The sequence below is a fragment of the Carassius gibelio genome, chromosome B10 (assembly GCF_023724105.1).
Source record: "Carassius gibelio isolate Cgi1373 ecotype wild population from Czech Republic chromosome B10, carGib1.2-hapl.c, whole genome shotgun sequence".
Lineage (NCBI taxonomy): Eukaryota > Metazoa > Chordata > Actinopteri > Cypriniformes > Cyprinidae > Carassius > Carassius gibelio.
The window spans coordinates 13891134-13916472 of NC_068405.1; the positions used below are offsets into that span (position 1 = coordinate 13891134).

At 35.0% G+C, this 25339-nt stretch overlaps 1 protein-coding gene across 1 annotated transcript in view; it reads right to left on the bottom strand.

The window, feature by feature from the left end:
- Window positions 1-1840: 1840 nt before the first annotated feature.
- Window positions 1841-25339, bottom strand: part of LOC127966674 (protocadherin Fat 3-like) — a 57473-nt gene continuing 33974 nt past the window's right edge. The window contains exons 19-31 of the mRNA XM_052567835.1: window positions 25071-25268; window positions 23738-24015; window positions 22893-23434; window positions 21651-21782; window positions 20705-20862; window positions 19362-19836; window positions 19095-19248; window positions 16226-17010; window positions 15066-15167; window positions 13005-13064; window positions 6542-6580; window positions 6218-6283; window positions 1841-5303 (exon numbers count right to left, since the gene is read on the bottom strand). Coding sequence (XP_052423795.1) covers window positions 4762-5303; window positions 6218-6283; window positions 6542-6580; window positions 13005-13064; window positions 15066-15167; window positions 16226-17010; window positions 19095-19248; window positions 19362-19836; window positions 20705-20862; window positions 21651-21782; window positions 22893-23434; window positions 23738-24015; window positions 25071-25268 — 3531 coding nt within the window. The 3' untranslated portion in view covers window positions 1841-4761. The remainder of the gene's footprint in view (window positions 5304-6217; window positions 6284-6541; window positions 6581-13004; window positions 13065-15065; window positions 15168-16225; window positions 17011-19094; window positions 19249-19361; window positions 19837-20704; window positions 20863-21650; window positions 21783-22892; window positions 23435-23737; window positions 24016-25070; window positions 25269-25339) is intronic.

Here is a 25339-nt window from a genome sequence, read left to right on the forward strand (position 1 = left end):
AACCATGGTTTTGCTACACTAACCATACTGTAGCTTAACCATGTTTTTGTAGTAAAATTGTGGTTATACAAAAGGTAATCAATACCCCCAAAAAACATGGTTACTACACTTTTACTATAATAAACCATGGTTAATTTTCATAAGGGATGCAGCCAATGAGATACAATTGAATAGTTAATTTCTGAATACTTCTATAAAGCCTCCTCTAACAATCATCAAATAATTAGCCTACCAAATTAAACATATTCACATTGACTTTGTCTTAAGTTTCCTCAAATTTTGTTGATGTTGTCTGAAATGTAGGAGAAACTTTCCCCAACTATCCCACAATTTCCCCATTTAAACAGTCTGGGAAGATTTTCTCTATAGCTACATGTGTCAGCAAAAGACAAAAAGGGGGAATTTGGCACAGCTAAGTGCTCTGTAAACATGCCTCTGTTGTCGGTACGTCTCTGTTTCTGATGCGTGGTGTTATAAGCTTGTGACGTATACCAGCAGCATCTGTTCCAAAGTAGTGGGTTTAACATCCACGGTGCCAGAGCGTGTGTGTGTGTGTGTGTGTCTGGAGGCAAAGGCAGATGTTTTGTGTGGAGATGAGGCCTGGTTAGTGTGTCTAATCTGGGTATTATTCAGTAGACTGTGTGGGTATAATCACCCCTAACTCTCTCATGTCTCCGAGCAGAAACAGGGGAACGATAATCCAGCATCTTTCCCCCACTGCTTATATAACCAGCCGTCTTTCTGTCAGTCCAACGGCTCGCTCTCACTTGTTTTAAAAGTCAAAGGAAGTGGTACTGAAGGAGTGTGGATTCTCTAGTGGTTGGGTATGCTTAAAGATGTAAACACCAGTATTAATTCAGAGGGATTACATCTAGTTTCATTTCCTTATAAATGATCCTCCTGGGATTCTGTGTTACACGTTTGATTCAGTGGAAGTCGACTCATCTGTGAGATTGTGGCAGTTTGACCTTGTGGATCCACTGTGCTTAGGCTTAATTACCCATCAGTCTTCAGTGCTAGAATGTGATTGGCATAATTTTGGAAAGCAGTGAAATCACTTCACTCTCAAGAGAGAGAGACTGGAAAATATAGATAGCCTGTTGTGCAGAGTTGGAAATGAAACGATGCTGTTATGAATTTGCGCAATAAAACACAAGTATCCAACCCAATCTTATGATAAAACTTGACTATTTTATAAGCTTATTTCATATTATTTCGTTCAATGTGATTAAAATGGATATGTATGATTTTAGAAAAAAAACAACAACAACAGCTAACAGCAGGTCGTATATAAATTCATAGCCAGTTATTTGCCAAAACAGTAGAATTATGGAAGACTGTTTCCACCCCAAGATATTATTGTCTCACCATTCTGACTTTTTTTTTTTTTTTTTTTTACACAAGTCAGAGTTTATATTTAATAATTACTAAATTTCTTGTGCAATTCTGAAAATAAAAATGTAAGAATTACAAGATATAAACTCTGAATTGCATTTCTGAATTAAAAAGTCAGATTGTGAGATAGACGCTTGCAATTATGAAAATTCAAAACTGTTAGAAAATGTTAAAATTACTTTTTTTGTTTGTTTTTAAATGTGTTAATTCAATGGCAAAACCAAAAAAAGTTAGTATTGCAAGATATAAACTGGTAACTACAAGAATAATTCAGAATCCTTAGTTAACACCATGCAGAATAGCGAGTTTATGTGTGATGCATCTTAAAAAACAAAGTCAGAATTGTAAGGAAAAAAGTTGCACTTACTTTGCATTTATTTTTTTATTCTCTGGCAGCAAAGGTTACATTTAAAATAGTTCAGAATTGCCATGATAGTGTGTTGAAAGTATTATAGTGTGAATGCACGTTCAGCTGGTCATGTAACCCATTTTTCTAACTTCCCACCTAACTGACTTACGGCCAAAGTGATGTACAAAAGATAATGCACTAAAGATAGTTTACTGCAGTTTTGAACAGCACACTTTCAAACCTGAAAAGAAAAAGTGGTCATGCTCACTGATGCACCCAGAGCATAAAGGCACAGAAACACAGTGTTTACAAAACCTCATCTCTGATGAAATCATTGTATTCTTGGAGAAGTCCCTCTACAACAAAGAGAGAAGGCCTAGAAATAAAAAGTGTCATTATGTTTCGATCATATAAGCCGGATTCCTGGAAACTTGCCCATAAACAAGCTTTGGATCATGCAACTGGATTGTGTTGTCTCCTGTACAGTTGCTTCTTTAAACGCACAAATAATGCATTTGGAAATTCTAGAGTGTCTTAAATTGTTTGCGTTTAACAAGAGCGGCCTTTTGTGCACTTCTTTCACAAAAGATGGAACACAAATAATGATGTAACTACTATATAATAAAAAAAAAACTGGAACATTGTGTATAACGCTGTAATCTTCAACTATACTGTTGTGGCCTTCTGTGGTGCACAGGGAAGATTGGCTCTTGCAAAGATTTGTTTAGCTCATTATGTGTGATAACGTCAGTCTAACTGTTCAATTAAGTGTCAATCAGGAGGATTTTAATAGGAGTAGAAATTTTCATCAATTGTCAAATCACATACATTTGCATAAAGTAACTGTGTGTGTGTTTTTCAGAGAACAGAAACTTATCTCTTAGAAGAATGACATAAATATGACTTAACTGTATAGCCATGAAAAGATTATGTGATGTGCATTTGTGCCGAAACATCTTTACTATTGAGATATACTCCGTAATCCTTGTTAAATCGATGTAAAGATGATATATTTTGGTAGCTGTAGTTCTTTTTTATTTTACACTGGACAATGCATTCTATTCATACATACAAGGTGATTTCTACACATTAAATGGACAATATTGACATGTACGAGCACAACACAGATCATCAAAACCTCTGACCCACAGGGTCATCCTGAAAACCATTAAAATAATCCGATTTATTGCTTTAATAAAAAATTATCTGGTTTGTTTACAGAAACAAACTAAATATAAAATTAAATAAAACATTCTTCATGCTCTTTCCTATTAGCTTATCATGCCTTGTAAAATGGCTCTGGACTCTACAAAGGTGCTATAAAAACAATAAATAAAAAATTATACAAATTATAATTCCATATAGTCTATGCATGAGCACTTAAATGAGGTATTAAAATTTTCTAAAATATTTATCAAGGACAAACTAAATAATAATCATGTCATAATCCAAGTAAAATTTCAGATTTAGATTTTCCGTATGATTTGTATACTGTATATATTATATGGGCAATTGCTACAGGGGATGAAGGAAAACCGAGATATAATAGGCTTAGTCTGAAAAACAAATCCCATTTGTAGCCACAACCTCAAATCAACCTTAATGAGAACTTTTTTCTTCAATATACACTACAAGTCTATAACATTCTACACAGTTAACAGATGTTTCTGAAGTGTCAAAAAAGCTCCCTCCTAAACTAAATCAAAGTCACAAAAACAACAGCAAAACATTTAAATGCCAGATGTGCAATGAGAGATAAATACTATATGTACTTGTCATGTATACAAACAGCTCTACATAAACAGCTCTTCATTTATGTAAAACGCACCTGTGTGCTTTCATTCCTGGAATCATTTTGAGTACGCATACATTACAAAGCTTGAAGCTTTGACAAAAATGTAATTACATGAACTTGTTTTTCTCCACAGCTTCTATATAGTCCATGGAATGAAACAGGTTTCCTCTGTCCTTCAAGACTATTGTCATAGTAAAACACTGGCTGCCCAAACACATACTTGGAAGATTTGGGCCTCTTTACTCATAAATATCAGTAGTACTTAACGTTTTTGACTCCAAGGTCGCCCATTGTCTACAGCAATATTCAAAGCCCCCAAGACGTTTTACTAAAACTAAGACTTTATATCCAGTTTTTTAAAATGTTTTTACTCAATGTCTACCTGATAAAAAGAATTATTTCTTGGCATTTTAAGCATTCACTAATTTCCATTAATTTAGTTTTCCAAGTCTTGAAATAATCCTTTTAAAATAGTTTTCCAAGACTGCAGGAATCCAGTTTTTTTTTTTTTCAATTAAAAAGATGTTGAGGTGGGTTAAAAGAACATTATCTTGGTTTTAAATCTTTTGAAATCATCTTGAGTCCCCCTTTTCTGAGGCCTCCCGGTTGAGAACCACTGCTGTATATGGATTCCATCAATAAAATATGTCATTTCTCAGTTAACACAGTAGCATACCTGGCACACAAACCCCCATCACCATGTTTTTCAGATGCGATCATGGAAAAGTATGAGTTAATGATCTCACACACATCTAGTTAAAGGATAGTTCACCCAAAAACAAAAATGTTCTCACCTTTACATGGTTCCAAACCTATATATATCAGTAAAAAACAAAAGAAGATATTTGTGCAATGTCATTATTCCAAATAAAGTCAAATAAAGACCTCCTATCCAATCGTTTCGGACCTCATTTACTCATTGTATAGAGAGAAAAAAGTTCAAAATAAGATAAAAATATCTTCTTTTGTGTTATACACCAGAAAGTTGTATGCGTTGAAATGACAAGAGAGTGAGTAAATGATGACAGAGTTCTCATTTTTGGGTGAGCTATTCCTTTAAATGAAGTACGTGAAGAATTATCGCTAGTGTACAGTATGATTGACGCTGTGACAGTCTAGACTTTTCCATTCCTGACAGATCAGCACACATGTTCAGGTCCAGTCCTTAGTTGCATGATCACAAGCTTTCAGTTTAATTAAGGACTCTTCGTCCAGATAACGGTCAGTAATACTCTCTCATGCCAGACAAAGAAGTCTTTGGGCTCTGACTACGCAGGCGTTGGGCCCGAAGTGAAATCCTGCCTAGTCTGTCGATCTCCTGCTGGCTGCCGAAGGGGTGTGTGTCCTCCCAGACACGCGGGCGCTCCTCCCAGGCCAGTAGAGGGGGGTGAGAGAGCAGGTACTGGCTGGAGTGATGATAGTCGGGTCTGGATTGGCCCTCACTAAAATCCAGCGGGTGAACAGTAGAGGCGTTGTCGTAGTGATCCGGGTGACGGTATTCTTCATATACAGGCGAGCTGTTGTCGTCCAGCGTTAGGGACGTGTGGAAATCTCTCTGGCCCTGGTATCGTCGTAATGGGTAGCCAGTCTGCAGCGATAGAGTGCTGCCATCCAACCGCACGCTGCCGCCCAGCCGTGTAGGGGTCAGGGGAGGTGGAGGAGCAGGAAGGGGTGGAGGAGGTGGTGTAGGGGTCTGGTCTCGAGGTGGTGATTCCAGTCCTGGAAGACACGTGTCAAACCACTCCGAGGTTTGCCATTGATAGGCTGGAAAATACATGCGGAGTATCAAAAAAGTGCCTGAGCATATGCAACTTTCATTACATGCGGATTTATTTATATATGTCATGTGTAAAAGAGTTTATGTATGACTTTATATATTTATTATTATTAGTCTTCAGCATCACATTACCCTTCAGAAATCATTCTAATATGCAGATTTAGTGCTCAAGAAACATCAATGTTGAAAAGTTTTTTCTGCTTAACTTGTACATGTGTTGTTGTTGTTTTTTTAATACTATATCTTTATTGAATTTTATTTAACTATTATTATTGTATTATTATTATTATTAGCTATTTTTATTTATTTATTTATTATTATTAGCTATTTTTATTTATTATTATTATTATTATTATTATTATTATTTGTGATCCAGGACCACAAAATCTATCATAAGTAGCAAAGTATATTTGTAGCAATAGACATTATTATTATTATACATTATTATGGGTCAAAATTATAGATTTTTCTTTAATACCCAAAAAAAATTAGGATATTAAGCAAAGATCATGTTCCATGAAGATATTTTGTAAATTTTCTACCGTAAATATATCCAAACTTAATTTCTGTTTAGTGACAAACAAGAACTTCATATGGACAACTTTAAAGGTGATTTTCTCAATATTATTATTATTTTTTGCACCCTCATATTCCAGATTTTCAAATACATGTAGTTGTATCTTGGCCTAATATTGTAAAATATTGTATTATCCTGATAAAACTTACTTTAATGGAAAGCTTATTTATTCAGTTATTATACACACTTATTTCAAACTTCACTTTCTGTGAATTGCTTTCTTGAATTTTTTTTCGAGTAGAAAAAACAACTGTCATGGGACCTGGATATTGAAATAGACAAGATCTCTAGTTTAGTAGAGTTAATGAAGATATAAAGTCTTACAATTCAAAAAATACTCTTTGATGAATTCCATGCATATCTCATCCTCACAGTGGAGGTGTGGGCTTGCTGTGTAGAGACATAAAATGGAAAATATTTCAGGGGGAGCGTTTTAATGAGTTATGAGATGGAAACAAATAATCAAGAGCCAAATCAAAAACAAAACAGTCAGAACAATCAACCTGTTCATGCTTGATGAAATATTAAAGATGGAATGTTTTAATATGCGATGCATGTAAAGGTTTAGAAATATGTCTGACCAAGTGAAAAAGAGGAACAGAAATTAAAGTAAAATGGGACAATAAACCAAACATAAAGAGGACTCACAGGTGGTACTGTGAGGCTGCACATCGCCCAGACCTGCAACTGTTAGGAGAAGAGGAGTCTACTCTAAATGAGTCTACTCCACCAAACTACTGTTATAAACATGAGCCCCGTCAGACTGGTCGTGGCGGGGGTGTTGCAACAATATATAGTGATATTCTCAATGTTACCCAGAAAACAGGATACAGGTTTAACTCTTTTGAAATACTAATGCTAAATGTTACTCTGTCAGACATGCAAAAGAAATCTAATGTATCTCTTGCTCTGGCTACTGTGTATAGACCACCAGGGCCGTATACAGAATTCCTAAAAGAATTTGCAGATTTCCTCTCAGACCTTCTAGTTACAGTTGATAAGGCGCTAATCATGGGAGATTTTAATATTCACGTTGATAATACAAATGATACATTAGGACTTGCGTTTACTGACCTAATAAACTCCTTTGGAGTCAAGCAAAATGTCACCGGGCCCACTCATCGTTTTAATCATACACTAGATTTAATTATATCGCATGGCATCGATCTTACTGCTATAGATATTGTACCTCAAAGTGATGATATTACAGACCATTTCCTCGTATCGTGCATGCTGCGTATAACTGATATTAACTATATGTCGCAGCGATACCGTCTGGGCAGAACTATTGTTCCAGCCACCAAAGACAGATTCGCAAATAACCTGCCTGATCTATCTCAACTGCTATTTGTACCCAAAAATACACATGAATTAGACAAAATTACTGACAACATGGGCACTATTTTCTCTAATACATTAGAAGCTGTTGCCCCAATCAAATTGAAAAAAGTTAGAGAAAAACGTACTGTACCATGGTATAACAGTAATACTCACTCTCTCAAGAAAGTAACTCGTAGTCTTGAACGCAAATGGAGAAAAACTAACTTAGAAGTTTTTAGAATTGCATGGAAAAACAGTATGTCCAGCTATAGACAGGCTCTAAAAACTGCTAGGGCAGAGCATATACACAAACTCATTGAAAATAACCAAAACAATCCAAGGTTTTTATTTAGCACAGTGGCTAAGTTAACAAATTACCAAACGCCACCTGATTCAAATATTCCACCAACGTTAAATAGTAATGACTTTATGAATTTCTTCACTGATAAAATAGATAACATTAGAAATACAATAGCGAATGTAGATTCTACAGCATCTAACACTTCAGTTTCATCCATCGCACCCAAACATAAACTGCAGTGCTTTACAACCATAGGACAGGAGGAGCTAAATAAACTTATCACTGTATCTAAACCAACAACATGTTTATTAGATCCTGTACCCACTAAATTACTGAAAGAGCTGTTACCTGTAGGCGAAGAACCGCTTCTCAATATCATTAACTCGTCGTTATCTTTAGGACACGTCCCAAAACCATTCAAGCTGGCGGTTATCAAGCCTCTTATTAAGAAACCAAAACTAGATCCTAGTGTACTGGCAAATTATAGGCCTATTTCAAATCTTCCATTTATGTCTAAAATTTTAGAAAAAGTTGTGTCTGCTCAATTGAGCACCTTCCTACATAAAAATGATCTGTATGAAGAATTTCAGTCAGGTTTTAGGCCCCACCATAGCACAGAAACTGCACTTGTTAAAATTACAAATGACCTGCTCCTTGCGTCAGACCAAGGCTGCATCTCATTTCTAGTCTTACTTGATCTTAGTGCTGCGTTCGACACCATAGATCATGACATACTCATAGATCGATTACAAAACTATACAGGTATTCAAGGGCAGGCTCTAAGATGGTTTAGATCCTACCTGTCCGATCGCTACCATTTTGTTTACTTAAATGGGGAGTCATCTCATTTATCATCAGTAAAATATGGAGTGCCACAAGGATCCGTCCTAGGTCCCCTTCTATTTTCAATATACATGTTGCCCCTTGGTAATATTATTAGAAAATACGGAATTAGCTTCCACTGTTATGCTGATGATACTCAGCTATATATATCAACGAGACCAGATGAAACTTCCCAATTATCTAAGCTAACAGAGTGTGTTAAAAATGTAAAAGATTGGATGACAAAGAATTTTCTCCAATTAAATTCGGATAAGACGGAGATATTAATTATTGGACCAAAAAACACTACACAGAATCTTGTAGATTACAATCTGCAACTAGACGGATGTACTGTTACTTCCTCTACAGTCAGAAATCTGGGTGTTATATTAGACAGCAATTTGTCTTTTGAAAATCATATTTCCAATGTTACAAAAATTGCATTCTTCCATCTTAGAAACATTGCCAAGCTACGAAACATGTTATCTGTTTCTGATGCAGAAAAGCTAGTTCATGCATTCATGACCTCTAGACTGGACTATTGTAATGCACTTCTAGGTGGTTGTCCTGCTTCTTCAATAAACAAGCTACAGGTCGTCCAAAATGCAGCAGCTAGAGTCCTTACGAGGTCAAGAAAATATGATCATATTACCCCAATTTTACAGTCTCTGCACTGGCTACCTATTAAGTTCCGCATCAGTTACAAATTATCATTACTTACCTATAAGGCCCTAAATGGTTTAGCTCCAGCGTACCTAACTAGCCTTCTACCACGTTACAACCCATCACGCACCCTAAGGTCACAAAACGCTGGACTTTTGGTAGTTCCTAGGATAGCAAAGTCCACTAAAGGAGGTAGAGCCTTCTCACATTTGGCTCCCAAACTCTGGAATAGCCTTCCTGATAATGTTCGGGGTTCAGACACACTCTCTTTGTTTAAATCTAGATTAAAAACACATCTCTTTCGCCAAGCATTCGAATAATGTATCTTTTTAATTGTGAGTGTAGTTGCATCTGATCAAAGGTGCATTTTTATTTTTTATTCATTACCTTGGGTTAAACTAATTTTACTTTGTTGGATCAGCAGCTATGCTAATGATGTCTGTATTTTGTTTCTATGTTTTGCCACGGGATTCACATCCCGTGGTAACTAGGATTTACACAAGCTCCAGTCTGGATCCAGAACACCTGAGAAGAGATGATGCTGACCCTCAGAGGACCCCAGATGATGCTAACCCTGAATGAACAAACAGAACTAACAATTATTCCTAATTGTGTGACTTAATCATATAATAACTTAATAATATTGATAGTTCATCGTCTAGCTGACTACGTCTTGTATTATTATAATTTTTTAGTTTTTCTAAAATCCTGTCAAATGTGCACAAACTACTAGCTACTACTAAATATTGTAGAAACATAATTTTCTGTAAAGTTGCTTTGTAACGATTTGTTTTGTAAAAAGCGCTATACAAATAAACTTGAATTGAATTGAATTGAATTGAAAACACATCATATATCACTTATGCTTATGTTTAGCTTGTTTTATGTGACCTAATCAACATCCTTGTTTTTATAAACATGTTTCATCAGATTTTAGCAGTACATAACGTATAAGCATTTAATAGTAATTAGGTAAATAAAAAATGTTAATTAGAATTAAAAAAAATAACTAATTCATATTTAATTAATAATAAAAGTATATTTTAATATATTTAAGATTAATCTTAAAATGCATTTGGAGGATAAAATGTATTAAGTGTATGGATTTAAAATACATACGTTGTTTATATTAATTATATTGTTTTAATGAAATATTAATAATGGAAATATTATTAAATAAATATTATTATATAAATATTAAATAAATAAATATTTAACAACTGAAATATAACAAAGTAACAGTTGAGAATGTGAACATTTTAATTAGAGAAAATAATTAGAATTAAAATGCTTCATTTCATTAAAAATAAATAATTACTATTTGATTATTTAAAAAATATTAATATATTTTTTAATTATATCAAAATAAGATTTAAAATATTCCTAGTAGTAAAATATAATTTTTTATTACATTTATACATTTAAAAAACACATTCAGATTATATATTTTTTATATAACTTAAATCAAATCAACCTGACTACATTAAGATACACCAGTTATTTAGAAATTGTAATGAATATAATAGCAATAAATAGAATAAACAGTATATTTAGAGACAATTCATAAATTAAATAAAATGTATTTTTCTCAATTTAATTTATAAGAAAAATATTAGCTAATTGATATTTAATTAATATAAAATATATTTACATTTATTATATTTATATAATATTTATAATATAGTTATAACGTTTTTTATATTTGAAATTAATCAATATTTACATTTATTATTCAAATACTATTTTGAAATATATTTGTAAGATATAAACTGTATTCAATATAAATTCAAATTAACTTAATAAAAATATTAGCTAATTTATATTTCTATAATATGATATAATTATAAAGTTATATTTAAAATTAATAAATATTTAAATTTATTATTCAAATATTTCTAATATATTTGTAAGATATAAATTGTATTAAATATACACATACAAATTATAACTTAAATCAACCTTAGTACATTAGGTTACAAGAAAGTTATTTAGAAAAAGTAATTAATACAATAGTAAAGAATAAGATAATACATAAATTATCGTGAAATGAAATGATTAACAACAAAAATATTTTCTCAAGGCAACAACTGAAAGTTTACCCATTTTAAAGTTTAAGAATGCTTGTCCAAGACCCCCAAAAAGTTGTTGATCCAGGAACATGTCCTACTTGGATAAATCACATTGTGCTGTTTAGCATAACCAACAAAAACAGTCCACTTTCATCCAGACCTCTGAGAAAGAAGGTGGAGCCGGAACTCCTCAGACAGCAGGAATTACCATAGCGTGTGAGACTTTCAAGCAAACAGCTTGTTTTCGCACTGATTGGAAACAGCTTTGGTCTAGAGCAGGTTTAATTAGAGACTGGCTCTGGTGCGCCTCAAAAACAGGTCACTGCAGCTAAGCCACGGACAGGGATGCTGTTCTTCACTAACTAAACGCTACTTAAATAGTTCAGGTTTTCAATGCAACTGGATTATGTGATTGATTAAAGAGCAAATCTAAACCCTGGTTTTATTCATGTCTAGAGTTGTGCAGTTTAATTAAGGACTCTAATCCTACTTTGTCCAGCGTGGACTGAACTCCTGCATGAATGGACACTTCAGTTCCTTCGCTCTGGGATTTCACCTTCATCTTTTCATGTTTCCTCTAACATTTAAACTGAATAACACTATAAAATATTACTAAATGGCACTCTACCTGACTCTACAGCTCTATATTTCATTCTGTCAGTTGCAGCATCCTATGGTCAGTTTTTCTTCTATAATGATGCTAAATGGTGTAATTGACTGTTGTATCCAGGCAACCGATTTCCTTGCAGTGCCGGATGTCTCGATCTATACCTTTCTTTCTTCTGACACAATAAAACACTTTCACCCCAAATCAATATTTCACATCCATTTATTTATTCATTTACCTAGAAGCTATCTAATAAGCAGGAAGTTCTGCTTTGCATCGTTGTCCTGATGACTTATTGGGTTTATTTTGCATTTATGCCTACAATATTTCTAAATAATACACTAGACATGACAATATTTCTAAAATTATTATACTTTTTTTTTTTTTTTTTTTTTTTTTTTTATAAAAATAAAATAAAACTAAGAATAAGAATATTTGGAAACAGTTAACAATAAGGTTTCATTTGTTGACATTCGTCAACACCAGTAACATGAATGAACAATTAAAGTTGATAATAATTTCAACATTTAAAAATAATAAAAGAGAGACAGACCCACAGATGTGTTAATAATGATAATAATAATGCAGAAAATAAAGAATAATGTTTATTAAAAATAAATAAATAAATAAATAAATAAGAAACAAACAAACAAACAGATAGAAAGAAGTAATGCAGAAATTTGAATAATATTTGTGATGGATAGATAGACAGACAGATAGATAGATAGATAGATAGATAGATAGATAGATAGATAGATAGATAGATAGATAGATAGATAGATAGATAGATAGATAGATAGATAGATAGATAGATAGATAGATAGAGAGTGCAGGAAAGAAAGAAAACAAAGAAAGAAAGAAAGAAAGAAAGATGGATGGATGATAGAGAGATAATGCAGAAAAGAAGGAAAGAAAGAAAAAGAAAGATGGATGGATGATAGAGAGATAATGCAGAAAAGAGAGAAAGAAAGAAAGAAAGAAAGAAAAAATAATATTTTGGATAGATAGATAATGCAGAAAAGAAAGAAAGAAAGAAAGAAAGAAAGAAAGAAAAAATAATATTTTGGATAGATAATGCAGAAAAGAAAGAAAGAAAGAAAGAAAGAAAGAAAGAAAGAAAGAAAGAAAGAAAGAAAGAAAGAAAGAAAGAAAGAAAGAAAGAAAGAAAGAAAGAAAGGAAAATACTGGGCAAAATTACTAAGAGAAAGTTCATAGTTTATTCTTACATTTAGCAGTACACTATGCTTTTACTATTAGTAAAAGCTGCACAATTCTAATTTTGATTTTGTTGTGCATTTAACGAGTGATGTAATAGAAATTGCCTCATACCTTCATTTTCAATGGTGTCCACTGCATTGTTCACCTGTCGTATGACCGTCACTATGGAGGCTAGGGCATAACCAACAGTAAAATGTCAGGCAACAATTGAATCAATGATCAAACACTTCAAACAAACATCAAACACTCAATGAAAACCTTACTCAAGCAGTTATATAAATCACTATGACCCATCTGTAATCCTTCCAGCATTATGAAATCTGCTAAACAGAAGCAAGTGGACTTCTGATGTGTCGGTCTGGCATCTCTTTTGTACAGCCGAAGTGATACTACACTACTGAGTCAAGATAGCAATGGCGTTTGGAGAGCATATCAAAGGCAGATGGATTGCAATTACTGCTCTGACCTATTTCGGCTGACACTTTGTTAAAGCAGTGTAGGGTTATTACTAATCCTCATGATTTCCTTTTGGAAAGATCAGACAATGTAAGTAATCTTAATTAGGAGATTAGGTTATTATAATACAGCTGGTGCGTGAGAGTTTATGTACAGTATATTTCACTGTGATTTTGTTGCATGTTTTTAATCAGATCTTTTTAGTATATAAAAGCAGGAAGTGACTCAAATTGGAGTTAATTGGACTCTATCCAGCACTCAAAACTATCATATGGCTCTAGTCCAGAAGACTTGTTCTTTTGTGCTATTTTTTTATTTATTTTTCATTATTATTATTTATGCTTTTATTTTGAAAATCTTAACGGCTAAATGTTTTTATTGTTATTAGTTTATGGATTTAATATTTTATGATCTCTTAAATTTTTGTTTTTTAATCATGGTTTTTAATAATGTTCTGTAATTGTTAATAATTTTTAAAAAATCTAAGAACTTGCAATTTAGGCATAAGATGCCATTAAAGGGGTTATTAAATGGAGAAACAAACGGTCTTAATATTAACACATTACTCTACAGAAACTATTTTTCTTTTATATTCTTCCAAAATGTTGGATTTGAAATCAGAAGAATGGTGAGGTTACAATTTCCCCTAGACTCACCCCTTAACATGCGTCACTGTCATATTTAATTAATGAGAAACAACTGGACTTCTGTCCATCAATCACAAGAGAGATACTGCTGTTTTTAGAGCTAAAAAACATCATAAAAATGATATACTAACCTCACGAAACATAAGAATCTTAAATTGGATGGCACAACCTGTGATCTGTCTCATGAACAGATGCTTTTTGTTGGAAAGTGGTTTACTGCTGTTTTTGCATGAGTGAATCAAACCAGACTAAATGATAAACTTCACACTGTTCCTGTTAGTCATTGAAAACCATCAGTTATTAATCTCTATAGTGGTTATTTATACACAGAAAGTGATATACACTACTGGTCAAACGTTTGGGATCAAAAAGCTCATTCTATTTTAATATACATGAAATTTTAATTTATTCCTGTGATGCAAAGCTGAATTTTCAGCATCATTACGCCAGTCTTCAGTGTCACATGATCCCTTGGAGATCATTCTAATATGCTTATTTATTATCAATGCCGGAAACTGTTGTGCTGCTTTATATTTTTTGGGAACATGCAAAAAGCTTTGCATCACATAAATAAATTTAAAAGGTTATATTAAAAGGTTTTTGATCCAAAAAAGCAGCCTTGATGAGCATAAGAGACTTCTTTAAAAACATTACAAGTCTTACTGATCCCAAACTTTTGACCGGTAGTGTATACAGTTCTTTTAATCAACTGCCAGCACTATTAAGCTTTTCAAGGCAGACTCATACAAACAGCTAATGAGTGCAAAGAGACCAGGCTTAACACGAAGTGAGAAAACATCAACGCATAGCGTTCATTCAGTATCTTATCTAATTGCTCTGTGGTTTATTCAAAAATTGCAGTCTTGGCCTAATGATTGTTCTGGGATCATATGGGATTGGGAAATGTTTATGTATGATTACAGTAATGGTTAAAACATGACAGAATATGATGCATTAAAAAAAAATCCACCTTAAAAACCATTTTCTAAACTTTTCCATAGTTAAACATTAAAGAGGTTGTTTGGAGGATATGTTAAGGACTTTGGGTCTTGCAATGCGTGTTTCTCACAGTTGTCGTCGCAGGAATCGGACTGGAAGGACCTGAGGGAGCGTGCCTCGCTCGTGCTGCTGTCGGAGAAGCAGGTGACCTCTTCTGGTGCATTTCCAGCTTCTGCAGAAGAATACAATAGCAGAATCTTACACAGAGCCACACACATGCAAATGCATGCAGCTGTGCTATGCATTCACAGTATACAATCACTCTATGCAGTACACACAGCAGGGCTCAACAATAGGGATGGTTCAGGGCCAGCTTGAAAGTTGTGACGGTGTCTGTTCAAGAAGCATTTCTTATTATTTTTCATCACTGAAAAATATTTTTAAGCCATTGAAAATACTGCCATGTTGAGTCTGTACTACTGGCCCATTTGCATTCACTAAACAGACATTTAATATCCAAAAACCAGACACCCACATACACAAACAAAACCGCATTTACAGCTTAATACTCTCTACAGCAAAAAAATCTTTCAAATCTGCTAAAGTGAAAGAGCAATAATATCCGTCCTATATTTATCCCAGACTACACACTGCCAAAGCTAACAACTAGTCCATGACAAATGAGTTTCTGCTTGAAGAAAACACTAACAAGACCCAGGTCATCCCCTTGAGAACACAAATCGAAGAGAAAACTTACATTACATAGGTAATGCATTTCCACAAGCGGAAGTGAAATCACCCTCACATACCTAATGCACTAGCTGCTGTATTTTATAAGGAGAAAGGCTCCTGTTGGCCTATTTCGTGCTAAGATAGTTGTTGTGAAACACGTTTTGAGTCCCTGGTCAATTTTCAAGATATGAAAAAACACAAGAATGCTGAATATGAAATCATTAAAAAGAAACTCATTTTGAAGGGAGATTAGATTAAAACCGATGTTTTTAATATACATTATTGCGTTAACGCATTATGCATAGTGTTTATCACAATGTGGATGGATGTTTCGGTTTGAATCTTGAGGATTCACTCTAAATGCTTTCTCCTTTTGTGTGAAACCCTTGCGTTATCTCTAAGGTAATTACACTCTATCACACATTATTGTAAGATGGATTTTCCAAACGGAGACTGTGGTGCATATGTATAATCTCATCCACACAAAGACTGGCATTTAATTGACCACGGGGAGTTATGGAGTCATGCTGACGTACTGCCGTTTTGCCAAATCATTACCCTCGGCTCTGTACGCTTCCTCTCTGTCCGCCTGATAACCCCTGTCTTCCCACTCCAGAACTTGGACTTGATGCTCCATAGCACTGTCCTCATCGTCGTCTTCTTCCCACGGAGGTTTGCGGATAGGGCTGCGTTCGGACGGGTTCGGGGACAAAGACAGGGGAAGATTGGGTGCCACGCTGCAGACGGCCACACCTCTCCGCGTCATCCCGAGGATGTGTGGTGGATCCGCCTGGAAGGTGCTCATCTGCGGAGGGCAGGAGAGGGTGGCCAGCCCTCCCTCCATCTTTTCCGTTTCCCCTCGAGGGATTCCCTGGCAGTGGGGAAGCGTGTAAGCTGTGGGCCGCACCATGACCTGCGGCGGCCCTCCTGCGCTGTCATTCTGGTAGAGGCTGGCGCGACACTCGCCGCTGACCCGTACAGCTTTGAATTCGATGCCCTCGGCTCCCATGCCCGTCTTATGAAGCATGTAGTTGGTCTCTGTGGAGATTCCCACTGCCTCCCCACGGCTCCAGTCCTTCCGGAGGATTTTTTTGCGGAACGCAGCCAGCAGGGTAAGCAGGACCAACACCACAAAGAGCAACACACCGATGCCGATGATCTCTCCCGGTCCAACGTACGACAGGGCCTCAGCCTGAGTGTCTGGGCCGTCCAGAGAAGTCTGGCCACAGAATTGACCCTCGAAACCCATGGTGCAGTTACAGTAGAAGGCTCCGAATGTGTTCACACACGCCCCTCCGTTCTCACACTCCTCCCTCTCACACTCGTTCACATCCTCATCGCATCTGTGGACAGAAGGATTGTGTCAAACTTTTGGGAATGAAATACTAGCTGTTTACTATATACTGTACAGTATACCAACTATTTGAAAATCTGGAATCTGAAGGTGCAAAAAAATCTAAATATTGAGAAAATCGCCTTTAAAGTTGTCCAAATTAAGACCTTAGCAATGCATATTTCTAATAAAAAAATGAAGTTTTGATATATTAAGAACTGTAAAACTGTGATCACACGACAATGCCAACATGCCAGATGAAGTATGACCAGATTGAAATCATATTACTCACACACACATATACTTTTTAGTGTACTTAAATTCTTCATCAGATGTAGAACCTTCTTTGACAGTACACATTTTCAGACACAGGAAGTGAATACAGCTCTTTCTGGCAAATGCAGCAGGTCATCTAGGTATCTACACTATTGTTCAAAAGTTAGGGGAGAGTAAGCTTTTTGTGTGTTTTTGAAATTATTCTGTTATGCCCACTGTGGTTGCATTTATTTGATCAAGAAAAACAAAACAAAACAACAATAAAAAACAGTAAAACTGTACCATTGTTAAATATTATTAGTATTTAATTTAACTGTTTTTTTTTTTTTATTCATGTGAAGCTGAATTTTCAGCAGTCATTACTCCTGTTCCAGTGTCACATGATCCTTAAAAAAAATCATTCCAATATGCACATTTTGTAACTGCATGAATAATAAGAATATTGTTATTCTGAACACAGACTTAGTGTTTCTTTCATTAACTAATTAGTTCTCAGAAGCAGAGAGAAAGAGGATTCTTGTTGCCTTATGATTCTTATTATGATATTTTCACATTTAGTTAAACTCCACTCAGTGCTGCACACAGCAAATATGTGATGATCTGTTTGCTCAGAGAGCTCTTTATGTGTACTCTTGAGTATGAGAAAGTTCAACAAATCTCTCAAGCGAGCATAAGAGAGCATAATGAGAGGGTTGTTTGTATTGCGTAACATAATGGCACTGCTGGTAAGGCAGAGAAAGTAGTTATATAGTAGTTATATAAAGCAATTCGATTTTCAATACTTTCTCCCAGCTACATAAAAGGACAGAGAGGAAAAGGGCACAGGTCCCAGTATCCCAGTTTTCTCAGTCAGTTAAGTATAGGTTTAGATTTGCCTCTAAAAAGAAACAACAGCATCCTCTAGTGGAGAAATAACTGAATGACTGGTTAACCGAATAAACTGCATTGTAAATATATATGTATATATTAGAAAAGCCTTGATGGGATTTTTGATGGACTGCTCTAAAATCTGTTATTTATTTAATAAGGTCTTATAAACACAAGCAAACAACAAATCAATTTTACAGCGTCATGTACTGTATGTATTCAACCAGCAGTTAAACAATCAAGGTCTGAGATGGAAAACAGCAGGTGAACGCTAAGTGTAATGACTTTCACAGAGAGTGCAATTAAAATAAGCTGCTGGTTACCAATTCTGTTTAAATGCAGGATGGCCTTACCAAACAGATTTCAGAAAAAAAAAAAAAAAAAAAAAAATATTATGTTAAACCACTGGATCGAGAGAAAAAAAAAAGGCTTCTTAAAATGTTTTGCTTTTGTTAAGATAAACATAAATACCATATCTAAGGACTTAAAACTCAAAGCAATTAAAAAGAAAAAGAAAAAAAAGAGATAAAAATAAGAATATATTATTTTTATAATATATTAAATAATATGTATGTATTAATATACATCTAAAACATATGGAAATATGTATAAGTTACCAAATTTGAATGTCTGTGAGCTAATTATTTTTGAGCTAAGTTATTTTCAAAATAATTGGTTTTATATTACAGTATATTACATACAATATATTACATACATTTATTTTATAAATTTTTTTCACAGGAAAATTACTAAAATAATAGTATCTACTGTTTTTCAGTGTACTGTGTAGTCCTTCTAGAGAAATTGGCATTTTTACTTGATGTCTTATGTGTTATCATTTGTCTCAGTTACTACCAAACTGTCTGCGGTCTGACATCTTAAAGGTCTGAAATGTATGCAAGATCAATGGTAAATCCTACGAGTAGTATATAATGAAATAAAATGTCTCACATGAGTCCCGTAAAGCCTTTGAGGCAACCGCAGAGGAAGGTGTTTCCCACAGCCTTACAATCACCCCCATTTTGACAAGGTGAGGGCACACAGGACGTCACCTCCATCTCACAGCGGGACCCCGTGAACTGTGGCAGGCAGCTGCATGAGAAGTCTGGGGACAAGTTCAAAGAGAAATAAGACTTCTTAAACGGAGCTAATACAGACCTAAGGACTCAAATCTGAACATTTGACTGTTATTTATGTATTGGTGTATTCATTTCTCACCACCAGAGGGCAGCTTTGTACAAGAAGCTCCATTCTGGCATGGTCCTCCGAGGCACGGATCAGGGTATAATACACATCCCAGCTTCACATCACTAAGCCCAGCGACCTCTGCATACCGGCTCCTCTTATTCTGAAGAGGGAGTTCATTCCCATTGAGCATGATGGACCCCAGGCACCCCTGGAAGCCTTCTTGTGCCCGTGGGGGCCTCTGACCGCCTCCGCCCACTGGTCCGTGCAACACCTGAGCCCCAAAGAACAGCGATCCGTCTGCGGCCAGGGGCCAGATGCGGACAGGGGCCCGCGCGGAACGCCGGCGCTCTACATAGCTGTCGTCCAGTGAAAGGAGAGTGTAGTTACTGGTGAGCTCCAGGGTCACGGCGTGCCAGGACCCATCATTGATTGGACGCCCTGAGATGCCCAGGATGTCCAGCCTGTTGTCACAGTCCATCTGGAACCACAGACGCCCTTCCTCAATCTGAACAAACACAAATACACAACCACTCACTAGAGCAAACACAAATGCACAGAAAGCTCACAATGGCAGGATCAATAATACATTTATATATATATATATATATATATATATATATATATATATATATATATATATATATATATATATATATATATATATATAATTATATAACTATTATTTATTTTACTTAATATTGTATAAATGTAATATTGTGTACCATAATGTCATTTTTGCATTTGGTTTACTTCAATAATGTTGTTCAGAAAACCAGATGAAATCAACATAAATTTAAGTTCCTACCTACAATAACATGTACTTAATAATGCCCACCAAAATTTGTAAATATGACATACATCTATAGATACACTACCACTTAATAGTTCAGGTGAGTAAAATGTTTTATTTCTTCTTCATTTTTTTGATTTTTAAAAAGCAATTCTTTGATTTAACAAGGACACTGTTCAAACATCCTAAAACAGTTTACACAAAAATGTATAATAAAAAAAAAGCAGCAGAACTTTTTTAAACTTTTCAACATTTATAGTATAGTATAGATTTCTGATTCAGCAAATCAGCATAATAGAATGTTTTCTGAAGGATCATGCGACACTATATAAAGACTTATGTTATCATCATGAGTAATGATGATGAAAATTCAGCTTTGCATCACAGGAATAATTTGCATAACATAAAATAGAATACACTTATGTTAAATTGTAATATTGCACAATATTGCTGTTTTTACTGTATTGTTGATCACATAAATAATCCTTGGTGAGCATAAGAGACTTCATACCAGTAAAATTGTGCTTAGTAATGCATGTACAGTATGATCTAATGTAATGTCATATCTCTGTATCCGTCTGACCTTGAGCAGTGTGCAGGGGTCAGCGCGTGTGTACATGATGACTCCTTGACTGTGCAGCGTTCTGATTCTCAAGCCCAGCTTCATGTCTCCGCTCCTATCATTGTCCGTCACTCTGTATTTGATGTAACTCTTCCCGGCAAAGCTCAGAGATGTTTGGCCTGCCAGCACAGGTACAGAAATCCGTCAGTCAAGGGCTAACACCATATTTCAAAATCTACTATTTATACACACTTTCACAAAAGATATTCACAGAAGTGTTTGGCCTTAATCACATATGAAAAAATGTCATTTAAATATATATGTTTGACACACCCTCAGGATATTCCACAAGAGGGAAGCTTTATTTTGAAGGGAAATGAATGTTTACGTAACTTTTGCCCAACACACCAAGCTGAAGTAAAATACATTTTGTATTTTTGTCTTATTTATTAGTAGTGACACACTTGGAGCTGCCTGAGGGCCTCGAAATAAACATTTCGATATGACATCACACGTATTATATCATGCTATATGGTTTTCCCCAAAGTAAAAGCATGTAGACATCCATTGCAAACAAATTTGCCTTACATATAAAATGTTTTCATGAATACATCAATCTCCATTTGCTTTAAAATTATAAAAAATATGATGTAGTAACAGACTTTTTTTTGCATGTTTGGAAATTTTATACTAGTAAAGTATAATATTTAAATAAATGCACTTGAATTTTAAGACAATGTTTGTTAGGTGAAACTCTATTCTCTATTCTCTATTCTCTATTTTTTACATCTTTTCTCATATGCTAAAATTAAATGAGAAAAAGTATTTGAATATTTGCCAGCTCGCATGTGTTGAAAGTGTTGCAAACCCTCTTTTTGAAATAGAAAATGTAGTTTTACCTTTACATTATACATGGCCTTAAGCCAGGGTTTAAAAGGAGCAGCTTGAAAAGGCTATTTGATCGAACCTGCGCACTTGTCCAGCGTGTCAGGTAGACACTGGCAGAGAGATGGTGCTGCAGGGCCGCTGCGCACACACTGCATGTCAGACGGACACGTCTGGCCATCACAGAGCTCCAGAGAAGATGGACATATTCCTCCTGCAGTGGGTACAAAAAAAAGTTAGAAAGCAAGCAAATGGAAATTCTGCCACCCAAGCTACTGTTTGAATTTAATCAACCAGGATAAATAATGCACACTATGAAATGCATCCTACAATAAACAGGGTTGCCTATTTTGGTTACCTGGCTGGCATGAGATTTTGATGGAATGGGCAGATCAATTACAGACGCCTATTTGAGGTTTTGAGGAGGCAACAATTATTTTTTTGTATTTCATCATAATACTTAAGGTTACTTTAGTACAATATACAGTTTTTATACAGTTTTCAATACTGAAGTGCATGGTAGTGTTTTAAAGGGGCACCAGCAAGTAATAATAATAATAATAATAATAATAATAATAATAATAATGCTAAAGCAATAGTTATGGAAAAAAGGCATAATTTCAGGATAATATGGGCAATATTTACTCAAAAACTGATTGAAAGAAAACAAGTTGATAAAAAGACAGGTAATAATATAGCATAATGAGAAATGTATATGCAATATGCCAAAAGGATAACTAAAGTAAAGTAAAAACAAATATGAAAAAAGAAAGAAACAGTGATGGTGTTATACTCTGTAAGAGAAAAGTCAACACATTTTAGTCTAATGTAATAAATTAACTAGCATTTTTGGAGGAAAGAAAATCCGCTCCAGGACAAATAAATGACCAGAACATAACATGAGAGTTGAGATTCCATTATAGCAACTGTTCTAATAAAACATACTCCCTATACAAATCATTTGATGTTCAAAAACAATATTTGATGAAATTTTGAATGTTTATTCTAAATTATCACTCATTTCTCTCTGTTCTCTGCTTTATTATATGTATTTGATGTTATGTGAAGTTAGCTGCTATTTGCTTGCGCTTATGTTTTGTGGGATGGAAATATGTACCTGACTTTAAAGTCATAACTTTTTTCAGAATAAAGAATATAAGAATATAATGTAGGTCGAGCACATTTAGCATTTTCTTGTTATTTCACTGGGATTTATTAAGGTTAGCATGCGAACATGAAAGCATGTGTCTCACGCCAAATGTTTGAGATCTGGCAACCCTGGAATGAATCTGAATCAGTTTTGAGACTAAATCAAATCACTAACCTGGACACGTGCACATCTCTTTCCTGCTGAAGCGTGGAGACACAAAGCTCACTCTGGAGGTGGTGTAGGTGACCAAGCCGATGGGGTCGAGACTGAGGGTGAGCTCACAGTCTCTCTCCCCGCACTCAAGCTCTCCTGAGCAGCTCTGATCCAAGACGCTGACCACCCTCAGCGCTCCCTTTAGGAAACTCTTTACCTCCTCCAGCTTGAGAGCCAGCTCTCCTGGACCCATATAACCCCCATCTGGTGTCTCCACGGCAAGGAGCACTTCCAGCTGACTGGAGCGACTCAGTGGCTGCACTCCCAAGATGTGAAGAGGGTCTGGTCCATCAATAACACCTGTCCCATCACCAAACAGAGAGGTACGAAGCACCTTCTTTAGCTCTTCCATGTACACACCCACAAAATCTTCAGGGGACAGGTCTTGGAAACGTAGAGTGACTGCATTCTGCACCATCTCATCCGTGGCTTGCTCCACTTGGACGTCAACACCCACGGTCACCGAAAACCGCCCATCACTGACTGTAGCATTTAGGGAGTATCTGAAAAAAAAAATGAATAATGTTTCTGAGCATTACTGATCATTAGTCAGCAATGCAATATATATATATCCAATAAGTCTGAAAATTATTAATTGTGAAAGTGTTGTCTTCATTACAGACAAATAAATAAATAAATAACTTTAGGAAGTGTTGGAGTATTGCTAGTATAACTAAACTATTTAAATAAAACAGTGAAAGTGTGAAAGAGTTTTAGGGAAATTATTTTTATATTAAGGTCCACAGGCCAAAATAGCCCATAATTGAAGAAATACACATTTAACATTACATTTGCATTTATTTTACCTTCCAGGCTCCAGGCCATTTAGTGCCACAATCTTCCCGTCCTGTCTGTTGATTTTGAAAAGACTCTTTGTTTGTGATCTCTGACTGAAAGACAGAACATCATTCTCATCTCGGTCTGTGGCATAGATCTTCCCTATAATCCCGCCAGGAAACACATCTGCTGCCATGACAATGTTGATTTCCAGTGGGAAGGCCACAGGTTTGAAGAGGCTGTCTCCGATGACACGCACAAACACAAAGGATGTGGAGGACAGACGAGGCTTCCCTGAGTCACGCGCCTTGTTGACAAGAACAAGATCAAACTGTACAATTCTAACAATTCAAAGCTTATTAAACTAAAGAAATGAATTAAATCCCATAGAAATGTCACAGCAGCTACATGGGCGTTTCTTCATCTACAGGCACTTTTATATTCCAGAGGCTGATTTTTATTTAAACAGATTTCTCTTTCTGTTATATGAAGATCACATTAAAGTTCCATAAGAACCTTTTGTGTATTTACTTAGTATTTTTATTTTCCAATTATTATTATTATTATTATTATTATTATTATTATTATTATTATATACTTTTATTGTTTAAGCATTGTTCATAAAACCAGACTTTTGTTATAAAATATGACAATCCATCATAAAATAAGAAATATTTCTAAAACTATGGTAATCAAACAAGAAGATAAACCAATTTTATTAACTATTACCAGTATCAGTGAAGAGCATACTTGTTATGAAATATGAGACCTGTGATTTGTGACATAAAAAGAAATCAAGGTAAATTTAACTTGGGAAGAGAATATTGTTATGTATGTTTTTTATACATAATAATAAAATTCCCGTTTAGTCAAATTTTGTTATATACATTATTTAGAATGTATTTAATATACACGAGTCAACATTTGAAGTGGATCAAAACCTTTCTTCAAACTTGTCCTTAAACCAAAATGCATTCTTGTCTTAGGACAACTTTAATTAACTTGATCCACTTCAAATGTTGACTACTATATGTAAAACTAGTTATAAAATAAACCTTCAAAAATCTAAGAAGTCAGACATTTTATTCTGTAAAAATGTGTTTACAGAGGTCAAAAGTGCTCATGCACTTTCAGAAATAAAGCTACAAAAGCTGTACAGTACCTGGGGCAGTACCTTTTCAAACAGTACAATTCTGAACCTAATAAGTTCTAATATGTACACTTTAAAATACCAAAAATGCCCCAGTGACAGCTGTACCTTTAATTCTGAGAGTGTAGTTGAATTAACACCTTCAGGAGAATTCTTTAATTCTGAATTCACTTTTAACTGACAGTAAATTTTTTTTGAGCTGTTGCACTCACCTGTATTTCAAGCGTATACTCTCGTGTTGCATCAGGACCAAATACTCGGCTTGTCCGTAATTCTCCATTCTGGTCCAGACTGAAAGCATTGGCCTCATTTCCAGACACAATGCGAAACTCAAAAGGTGCACCATTTCTAGAGGAGTCCTTATCAGAAACTGATAGTGAGAGGATGGTAGTTCCTGCAGGCTTGTTCAACTTGAGAAAAAAGAAAAGAAAAAGACATTAAAAAAAAAGGTCTAAATTGTAAGGTTTTCATATTTTCTACA